At 30.7% G+C, this 11,591-nt stretch overlaps 1 protein-coding gene across 2 annotated transcripts; it reads left to right on the plus strand.

Moving 5' to 3' along the window:
• Positions 1-7,703: 7,703 nt before the first annotated feature.
• Positions 7,704-11,329, plus strand: LOC149546010 (WAT1-related protein At5g07050-like). Of its 2 annotated transcripts, none has more exons than XM_089790946.1 (8): positions 7,704-7,832; positions 7,945-8,230; positions 8,315-8,377; positions 8,647-8,763; positions 9,553-9,796; positions 10,005-10,163; positions 10,727-10,878; positions 11,030-11,329. In XM_089790946.1, the coding sequence occupies exons 2-8, from the start codon at positions 7,986-7,988 to the stop codon at positions 11,181-11,183; spliced, it is 1,134 nt and encodes a 377-aa protein (XP_089647072.1). In that variant the 5' UTR covers positions 7,704-7,832; positions 7,945-7,985; the 3' UTR covers positions 11,184-11,329. The 2 variants fall into 2 exon arrangements, with proteins under 2 accessions (XP_089647072.1, XP_089647073.1); XM_089790947.1 differs by having other exon boundaries at positions 11,035-11,329.
• Positions 11,330-11,591: the final 262 nt, after the last annotated feature.

An 11,591-nucleotide genomic window follows, 5' to 3' on the forward strand; every position in this document is an offset into this window, starting at 1 on the left:
AAACAAGAGGTAATCTATTTTACCTAGATCCTACTATTAGTACATGCCTATATGCTAGAATTGAAGATGTAAGGTTGTGGCATAAGAGATTCTACCATGTAAATTTTGAGAATATAGTTAGAGTGAGCAGAATGAAGAAAGTGTGAGACTTACTGAATCTGCATAAACCTAAACATGCTATGTATAAGCAATGTCAACTTTGTAATATGACTAGGTCTAGTTTTCGAAGTAAGACACATTTATCTAAGGACATTTTGGAGTTGGTACAAACTAATTTGTGCGGTCCTATTAAATTTGAAAGCTATTATGGAGATAGATATTTCATGTTATTTATTGATAATTATTCTAGATTGAAGACATTTGTGTTTTTGAAGTTAAAATCTAATGCTTTTCAAATGTTCAAGTGGTATAAGGCTAGAATTGAAAAAAAAAACTTGTATACAACTAAAATGTTCGAGATTTGATATCTAGGTGGTGAATTTATGTATGATGAATTCACTAAATTTAGAGTTAAGCATGGAATTAGGAGACAACTATCTGCATCAAGGACAACACAACGGAATGGGATTTTAGAGAGAAGAAATAATTCCATTACTAATTGTGCTAGAACACTGTTGATTGAAACAAGAGTTTGACAAATGTTTAGGAGAGAAGATATAAGAACTTCTATTTACACCCTCAACCATATTCAATTTAGTAAAGGAACAAACAAGACACCTTATGAACTCTGGTATGGTCATATACTAAATGTAAGATATTTCAAATATATTGAAGTATGTATTACATTCATAAAGACACAATGAATGATAAGTTTGATTGAAAAGGTGATTAAGGTATATTCCTAGGTTACTCTACTAGGAGAAAGGCTTACACATGTTTGAACTAAGTGACTAACACAATGATTGGAAGTATGAATGTTAGAATTGATGAGTTTGTAGATAAAAATAATGAGGAGAGCAATAAGGAACCTGAGGATTAAAAAACATTTGTGTATGTCTATGATGATACATTAGTTGTTGTACTTGAGGACCAAACTAAGTCATTACAATGGTACATCAAGAAATAATAGATATCTACAAAGGAATAACCTACATTACCCGAGCCATAAGAATAACAACTTGATCATAAAAATAAGCCCCAAATGAGTGAAGATAACATTGGAGATCACATAATTGAACCAATCTTAGAAAAATATGTGAGAAGGAACTATTCACAAGATCAAATAATTGGAGAAAAGAGTTTTGGAAACATGACAAGAAGTGGGGTGAAGGACAATACATGTTTAATTTTTTTGAAATTTACACTTCATAATGATGACTAGATCAATTCTATGAATGAGGAAATATATCAAATTGAGAAGAACAACACATAGACATTGGTAGTAAGATCCAAAGACAAAAATGTGATTGGAACCAACTAGATTTTAAGGAACAAATTGAATGAAAAAGGAGTTGTGAGGAACAAAAGAAAACTTATTTTTATAGGTTATGCCCATGAAGAAGGAATTGATTATGGTGAGACCTTTGCACCTATAGCTAGATCAGTCCTCAGAAGGAGTTTGAACACTATTGACATATGCAACTTACAGGAGATTCAAAGTCTATCAAATGGATGTTAAGTCTACATTTCTAAATGGAATGCTAGAAGAAGGGGTCTACATTGAACAACCTGGAGGATTTTTGGAGCCAAATCAAAGGCACATGGTATGAAAATTGAAAAAAGCACTGCATATATTTAAGCAAGCATCGAGAGCATGGTATGAAAGATTTCATTCATATTATCAAGGTTGGATTTGTTAGAACAAGTGAAAATAGTAACATGTATTTGACAAGTGAAGCTGAAAATAAGGTCCTAATAGCTGAGGTAATTGTTGATGATATAATATTTGACAGTAATGATTTTTTATGAAAATCATTTTCTAGTCATATGAGCAAAGAATTTGAGATGTCAAATCATTTTTTGATCAAACGAGCAAAGAATTTGAGATGACTATGTTTAGTGTGATTAAGTTTTTTATTGGTTTACAAGTTCATCAAACAAAAGGTGGTATATATGTGATCCAATCTATGTACATAAAGGATATATTGAAAAAAATTGGTATGGATGAGTCAAGGCCAGTTGGAACTCCTATGGTGACTGGATGTAAATTATCCAAGGAAGATATTTACATTGCTGAAGTGAATGAGACACAATATATAATAAAGATTGGGAAGTTGCAATATGTGGTACAAAAAAGACCTGATATTGCACATGCAATTGGAAAAAAATAAAGATTCTAATCTAATCCTAAGGAGACACATATGACTGTAGTTAAGAGGATATTCAAATACATGAAAGGAACAAAAGACTATGGACTATAGTACAAGCAAGAAGGTAATTTTGAACTTAGAGTTTATACTGATGCTGACTTGGTATGAAATGTTGATAACAAAAATAATACTAGGGGTTGAGCTTTCTTTTTAGGAGAAAAGTTGATACATGGTTGAGTAAGAAACAAAGTTTTATATTACAATATACTTTTGTTGTTGAGTATGTTGTTTATGTTGTTAACTCCACTCAAATGTTTAATGGATCAAGAAACTATTGGAAGGTATGCAAGAGGAAGTCATCGAACCTATTACTATCTATTTTGAAATACAAGTGTTATTAACATATCAAAGAATCATGCAATGCATGTAAAAAAATCACATATATATCAAGTATCATTACTTGAGGAATTAAGTTCAAGAGAAACAAGTAAGATTGGAGTTTATGAAGTCTAAGGAGAAAATTGTTGATATATTGACAGAGCCATTGCCTAAGGATGATTTTGTGTATTTGAGAGGTAAATTAGTTGTCCTTCCGCTATCCAAGATTCATTAGGAGAAGATTCATATTGCATAAATTCATGGATTATTAGAATATCTTAGTGGAGTTGATCTAAGAGTTCATTATTTAGGGATTGTTTCCTAAAGTAGTGAAAATGTTTGTAATGAAGCACACTCAAAATAAATACATGAAAGGTACAAGGTATAACTACAAGGTTTTATAGGTTTCTCATTGAAACTTATAATTACCTTTTTCCTTGGCTATCAAAGTGGGAGGTGAGAAAGTTAGGGAGAGAATATGTGTGGAGATGATACCCTAAGGGAGAGAATACAGATGAGAGACATATAAAATATAAAAATAAAAGTAGTGATTGGTATGATGAATTGTTGTATAGTTAGACGAGGAGTAGTTTCATAGTTGATCAATGATATTGAAGATATTGCCAAACATAGAAGAAGTACAACCAAATGTGAGCTGAAGAACCTGATGTTGAACTTGTTGTAGAAAACATGAAGTCAGAGAGCTAAAGGGATGTGTTGGCATTTGATGTCTATTATTTCATAATGTGATGTTATGCAATGTAATTTAATATCTTATGTGTTTCCATAAATGAAAAAGGGGGAGATTGTTAGCCTCAACTACTAATGTTGTTAATGTATGTGAAAGATTCATATATGTTGTTATGTTGTGATTAATGCCAAGCCTTAGTTGGTTAGACACTATGCTAATTTAGTGGAGTTACATATCATTTTATTGATGGAGAGGATTTGAAGAAAGTATGAAGATGATGTAAGTGTTGATATGTGTATGGTATTAAATGGGCAGTTGAATGAGTTAGACTGTGGTAGTATAATGTTTGTTTTGATTATTTTACATGATTTGATTAAGTGTTGAGATCATGTCCCTACAAGATAGTTTGGTCGATGAATGAAGAACCACACTATTAACTGAGCTACTATAGCTTTCACCAAGAATATTATTAAGAAGTAAAGAAAGGGTAAAGTCAAAAAAGAAATTTCAGTGTTAACCAGGTCTAGCATTGATTGAGAAAGATGTAATGTTAATTGTGAATGAAAAGGGGGATCAATTTAGGAAAGATTTAATTTGAGGATGACATTTGATACAAAATAAAGTTTGTTTGAGAAGTTTTGAAGATAAGGATGAAGTTTTTTATGAGATTTGCGATTGGATAAATTCAAAGAAGATATGATGAAGAAGATTTAACAATTGGAAATGGAGCATAGAGTTCTAGATGGAAATAGATTTCTTGAGCATTTAGATTCAATGAATATGAACTTGATGAAGAACTAACAATTATGATTAAGCGACAAAACGTTAAAGGTTCTAGAGGAATGAAAAAAGTTTTATATTTAAAGGATGAACATAATATTTATTGTTGATGATATTATATTTTAAGTTTGTGTTTCTAATTATGTTGATGTTGCTAGAGAAGTTGAAGAAGTAAATGATAGCCAAGCAGAGCTGCACTGTGAAGATCAAGCAAGGGAAGTGCTAAGTTGATGAATGAAGTGTGTGAGTCAATTAGAAGGGATCAAAAGTTGAAAGAGGAAAGAGATTGAGTGACACACATATCTGAACAAGAAAGGTAGCACTAAACCTAGCAAATCATTTCAATGTTACTCTCTAATCATTGTAGTAGAAAAATCTCTTAAATGAGAAGACCTAATAGTCTTTTGAACTCCTATATGGTGACATTTTGTTGAATATTTTGTATTTCCTTTAAAGAATGACATTATTTAGAAGTTTCAAGGAATGAATAAAGTCTAGATGATCTTTGAAAAAAATCCTCTAACAAGGTCACATTAACAATATGTATGTAACCTTTAACAAGGTTGACTCCTAGTAGAGCTCACTTTAGAAGACTAAATTTTTTGGGATGCCAGTTCCTATGTTATTTTTTCCTTTATAGGAGTTCCACATTGAATACTTGTGCCAAATTGTGTGGATGTTTATGATTTTGCAAGTTTATTTCATGTTTATTATAAAAATTATTGTTTCAACTTAGTATAAGCTAGAAGATAACTCTAATACTTGGTATATTAAGTTGAAAGTTTATTGCAAAGTTTATATCAGTTTATATTTTGATGTTAGATCCAAGTTAATGATCTAAAAGTTTAAAGTGTTTGAGCTAATTGAAAGTGTTTTTAAGGCCTATAGAATAAATGATATGCCCCCTAGTTATTTAACAGTTTATTCTTTGCAAAATCTTGAAAAGACATGTCAATGGTAATGCTTTTGAAGTTGAACTACCTGAGGATATAGATTTTTCACCCGGGGTCAATATTTTTGACATTTTTAAGTATCATGAATTAGATGAACATATCATTGATAAGATTGAATACCCTATGAAGAAGATAGAAGGGATTGAAAATATTTTAGATGCCAGAATATGTAAAAGTACCAGAGGAAAAGATTACAAGGAGTATTTGGTTCAGTGGTAGAATAAGCCTATTGAAGATAGTTCTTGGATCACAGAGGCTAAGTTGGATCTTTTTAATACTTCTTAGAGCATTAGGACTTCCAGATATGGTCATCATCAATTTTTTTGTTACCCTATGCATTTGATGCAGGAGCATCTTGGATACTGCTCCTGGATACTTTAGCGATCTTGCATCACCAAAAGTATTTCCTTTCTTTGGTCTTATTTTTCTATTTGAAGAAGGGTCATTTTTGTCCATGTTTTCTTTTTTTTGTGTAGTCATCTCCTTAATTTGGACCTATCATGGATCCTTTGTCTAAGAGCCCAGAATTTAATTCCATCATTGGTTGCAAGAGTTATCCTTCTCTTTGTTTATGGCATGTTGATTTCCTAGTAGCTCAAGTAATGTGTAGGTTTAGGTTCAGTGAAGTTTTTTGGGACATATTGGCATTCTGCACACTTGAGAATCTCCTCTTGGGTCACATGTGGACATATCCTTATCTCTGTCGAAGTTAATTTTCTTATTTGAAAGGTCATTGAATTCTCCTTTAGGAGAGGGCCTATAATTTATAATAAACTACGTGACAAGCTAAGTTGTGGTCTTTGCTAGCTATAAAAGTAGGGATCTAGGATTAGGAAAGACACAATGAAGTTAGATAGAAGGAAAATACAAAAATATTGGCTCTGTAAGCTTCAACTCTTAAGCTCATTGATTGTAATTTGATAATATATGACTGCAACTAGGTAGGCCTTATTCCTAGCATGTTGAATGAACATTATCCATCATTTTGGCATTGATTCCTTTATAATTTCTTATGGTTACTCCTATTTGGTGGCTTCCATGTGTAGCTCTAAGCGGGAGTAGCTAGGAGGTGCCTTCTTTATCCTCTTTCCTTGTGTCATACATGAACTACCTAAAATGTCAAAAGAAGACACACACACACAAACACACATGAACATGTGTGTGTGTGTGTGTGTGTGTGTGTGTGTGTGTGTGTGTGTGTGTGTGTGTATTTTAGTTCGTTGTAGAATCGGGCATTCCCCTACATGTAGGGGGTTAAGTTGTTCGTGGGAATGGCTTTCATGATTGGACTCCTTCTAACTAATCATTGGAGCACAGACCAAAATGGTGGTTGAACATATGCGATGATTTAGCAGGGGTTGACTACTACTGTTGGGCCTATATATATATATATATATATATATATATATATATATTCACTCAAAATCAACATTTTTTTTGCACAACACAAATATATGTAGCTCAAGTATACACATAATAAGTTCATTGGAAACAATCTTAAGATACATATTCAATGTGTATATTTCTAATAACTTGAAAAGTGAAAGATAGAGAAGAATATAGGAAATGATATATTAAAACTCCTCTCCTACCTCTCCTAAATGCAATCATTTAATAGTTGGCCTCCATCCTTAGAAAAGCCTTCAAAATACAAGTCAAAACTCACAAAACTACATGTTAAAGGAATATTCACATTGGGTTCACAAAAATGTGTTGCATAAAAATGTTATAAAATAATATAAGCATATAAACTAAGCCTATTCAAACATGAACATGCAAATATTAAAATGGTATATTAATATTCATGCAAATGTGACACAGTAGAACAAGAAACAAACTTAAGTCCTCAACAAGAACATTTACCATTCTTAAGCATATATAATGATAAAATATATTTTCATTGACACTTGTAATATGAAAAAAGTGAAGATGAACATTAAATAATAGTAAAACATAGCATCTACTTTTATTCTCATCCCCAATATCATTTATATATATAGTTAAAATTATTACATACTATTTATGATTTCGAATAACAAACAAAAATCTATAATAATATCTTATAACAGAATGTGGAACATCTACTTATAATATATAAATGAATGATATAGGACAAATCATTTGGTTTTACATAAAACTATAGTTTTTTCCTACATCCAAATGTCATCCTTAAAATAAACATAAAATTATATTAAAAACATATATCACGAATAGGAAAATCCATCATGACAATAATGCTAAAGATGAAGTGACATATATTAATAAAAAACGAACTAATTAAAGTGTTTCGTATATAGAAAACAAAAAGGTCTGTGTTGTCATTTCATAAATACGTTTGTCCAAGCAGAGAGTTTTTGGAATAAAGCCTAATGCATGGCAATGCTCTATTCTATAGAATTTAATTCCTTTTCATATATTAAAAGATCATTTAGATCTCATTCTGTTCCATATGTTTTGTTAAAACTTGATTCTCTTGATTGTCTTAAAGATTATCTTAAATAAGATTTGTATTATACTGTTCTAAGATTTTCAAGATATAATTCTCCATGTCTCATCACTTACTCAAATCCCACTAAGAAGAATAATGTCTTTTGTCAACTCTTCAACCACTAAGCGTTCTTTCATACCAAGTTCCCTCTATTCCATCCATCCACATGAGAGCCCATCATAAATAATTTAGAGTGGTCTCATCATAAATGTAACACACTCCACTTAACATGCTATTCATTGATCAAAGGCATTTCTTTTTTAACAGAAAGCATGCGTAGTCAACAATAAGTGGTAGGAAATGAAACATGTCATCTTACCCACTACTTACAATATTTGCCTGAACATCCATATATGTACTATTTTTCTCTTTGTCATCCATTAATTTGACTTTTTGTGCTGACAGGCTTGCAAGCAAACAGGAGGACTCTTTGCATTTTGTTATAAATGGGAAAGGATGATATTAATAATAATAACAACAATGGGTCAGGGGTGTTGAGAAGTAGATATTTCCATACATTTGAGCAATGGAAACCATATATTGCAATGGTTTCATTGCAGTTTGGATATGCAGGCATGAATATTATTACAAAGCTTTCTCTGAACAGAGGAATGAGTCACTATGTTCTCGTAGTCTACAGGCATGCCATTGCCACAGTCGTCATGGCTCCTTTTGCTTATGTTCTAGAAAGGTACCTGAAGCTAATTCTACCATGGCATGTTAAAAAGTTATAATCTCTTATTGAGGATAACATTCGTGTTGTGATTTGTTGCAGGAAAACCCGTCCCAAGCTCACTTTTTGGGTGTTCTTTCAGATTTTTGCTCTGGGTTTGTTGGGGTACGTGTTATATATATATATATATATATATATATTATGTGCGTCTAGATTCAATTGAGTAGAATTTATTTTCAACAATATTTCAGATTATATTTTATGATTCTTTTGATGGTAGATCATAAAATGTAATTGAAAACATTAATATAAAGAAATTCTATAAAATAAATTTAGAAGAACAGCATTATAATTATCATGAATTATACAAATCTAATATCTCAGATTTATATAAATTATTTATATTTGTAAACAACATTTTTATGTTTGTACAGACCTGTCATTGATCAAAATTTATACTATGCTGGTTTAAAGCTCACTTCACCAACTTTGGCCTGTGCAATTGTCAATGTCCTGCCAGCTATGACCTTTGTTTTGGCTGTCTTGATTAGGTATTTCTTCACTTCTCTTCTATCTTGTTGTTTATAACGAGCTAAAACCAAAGGAAATTTTCTCAGTTTAGCTTGTTAGTTTCTAATTTCTAGATTCAGCTTCTTAATTCTACTCAATCTTGATTTAGTAGATCAATTAATAAGTAATATAATATTTAAAAAAAAAAAATTGTCCATAAAAAAAATTTGTATTTCTTAATTAAAAAACATATGACATATATAAATTGATTCTAAATCAATGTGAAAAATATGCCAGTTATTTCTTTTCATACATTGGTTTATTTAAGTATCAATATATTCTATTCTCCTATAAAATAAATACAAATTGATTCTAAAATCAATATGAAAAATATGCCACTTATTTTCTTTTCATACATTGGTTTCTTTAAGTATCAATATATTCTATTCTCTTATAAAATAAGTAGCCTTCATGAAGGGAGGAAAATCATTTTATTCTTAAACTTATTTGCTTTTGACAAGATGTACTAAATTGTTAGTTCCCTTTTTCATAGTGGCACAGTAACAATTCTATATCATATTATCCAATGAAAATTGATGTATATAAACTTATTTTTCATACATTGATTGCTTTAAGTATCAATATATTCTATTCTCCTATAAAATAAGTAGCCTTCATAAAAGGGAGGAAAATCATTTTATTCCTAAACTTATTTTCTTTTGATAGAGACGAACTAAATTGTTAGTTCCCTTTTCCATATTGACACAGTAACAATTCTATTAAATTATCCAATGAAAATTGATGTATATAAGCTTATTCTTAATATACAGGATGGAAGAAGTGAGTATTGTAGATACACGTAGCCAGGTAAAGATAGTGGGGACAGTTGTGTGTGTTGGGGGAGCAATGGTGATGACATTATACAAGGGCCCTCCTATTTTTCAGCCTCATTCTCATACTCCCAACCATGACCAAACATCTGCAAAGCCTAGCTCTACTAGTAAAGAATGGATTGAGGGTTCCCTCTTATTAGTTGCTTCATGTCTTGCATGGGCTGCCTTCTTTGTTCTGCAGGTGACTCTCATGGACCCCATAACTCATTTATCATATAATTTTAATTTAAACAATATGTTTCTAAGTATGACATTATTGTTAATTTTACATCGGTTTTATATAATTAACTTTATTGAAAATGTGAACGTGAATTCAGATGAAAAGTTGAAACGCCCACTTTAAATCAAAGTGAATAGTTTGATAAGAAATATATTATTTGATTGTGCAGGCAGTTGTTTTGAAGAAGTACTCTGCTCAACTTTTGCTTACCACATTAATCTGCTTCTTGGGAACATTACAATCACTTGCAATTACCTTAGCTGTAGAACATGATCCATCAGTGTGGGCAATAAGATGGGACATTAACCTTCTAACCGTGGCTTATTCTGTAAGATAGTTTTCATATGAGCTTTGTTTCTTAATAAAACATCTATTCAAATATGCTTGTTTTGCTTTTGACTATATTCATTTTGTAATCAGTATTTTAGATGGCAGAATAATCAACATTTTGAATCACAATTACAAGTATAAGCAATCATATACTCTACTATTTTGAATTGTAAACCACTTATACTAACAGTCTAGTTATCGATTTTTTATGTCAATTCTACAAATTCTATTTGTTTAATAATAATAAGTAAAAATTATTTCATCAAAATTATAAAATATAAACAATCAAAATCAAAAGCAAGTTTTGTTTATATATGTTTTTTGATTAATAGTTGACCCCATTTTTGTGAATATATTTCTTTAAAATTTTAAATTAATAGAAAAGGTCTATTCATCAATAAAAAAATCAAAAGAAATTGTATACTCTTTGTTTTTTAGACTTGTAAAACACTTATACTAACAAGATGAATCTGTTGTTTCTATCAATTCTAAAAATTATATTTTTTTTTGAATGATAGGGAGAAATGCTTTTATCAAAAATAATACAAATTTTTTTTTCAGGGAATCATAGCCTCTGGAATTGCATATTATGTTCAAGGTGTGTGCATGCACTTAAAAGGGCCTGTATTTGTCACTGCATTCAGTCCATTAACCATGGTTATAGTGGCAGTCATGGGACCCTTTATTCTATTAGAAAGTATTTACTTGGGCAGGTATACTTTTTGTTGTTTTATGTTATCATTTTGCTAAGTTTTTTGATCAAATTGAATTGAAAAGAACAATGCTGAAATTTATAGATGTATTTTATCTTCATCAACCCATAAGAGGAATTAACATGACTTATTAATGGAATGCAATATGCAGCGCAGTGGGAGGAGTTGTTATAGTGGTTGGTCTTTATGCTGTGTTGTGGGGTAAAGTACAAGTGAAAGAAGAGGATGCCTCCAACCAAGTTCTTCCATCTTCCCATTGTGGACACAAGACAAGTGATGTTAATGTAGAGATTGATTTATGTTGAATATGGTCTGCCGCTAGTCCCCAAATATATGAATCTTGCATTGTATGCAGGCCACTTATATTTTTACATCGTACTTTATTTGAACTTTGCACCAAATTTCAAATTCTATTTCCATAACTTTATTTGAAAATATTATTATTAAGAAATTCATTAGAGTCTATTAGTTAAGATAAATTATCAGAAAAGTGAATATATGGATCTTGCATTGTATGCAGGCCACTTATATCTTTATTTGAACTTTGCATCAAATCTCAAATTCTATTTCCATAATCTTATTTGAAAATATTATTATTAAGAAATTCATTAGAGTCTATTAGTTAAGATAAATTATTAGAAAAATGAGGATGAGCATTTATTATTGGCGGGACTGTCAGTTTCCATAAATTGATGTTCCAAAGTTGAACAATA

The sequence above is a fragment of the Cupressus sempervirens genome, chromosome 7 (genome assembly GCF_028749045.1).
Source record: "Cupressus sempervirens isolate cs-2001-9-10 chromosome 7, ASM2874904v1, whole genome shotgun sequence".
Classification (NCBI taxonomy): Eukaryota; Viridiplantae; Streptophyta; class Pinopsida; order Cupressales; family Cupressaceae; genus Cupressus; species Cupressus sempervirens.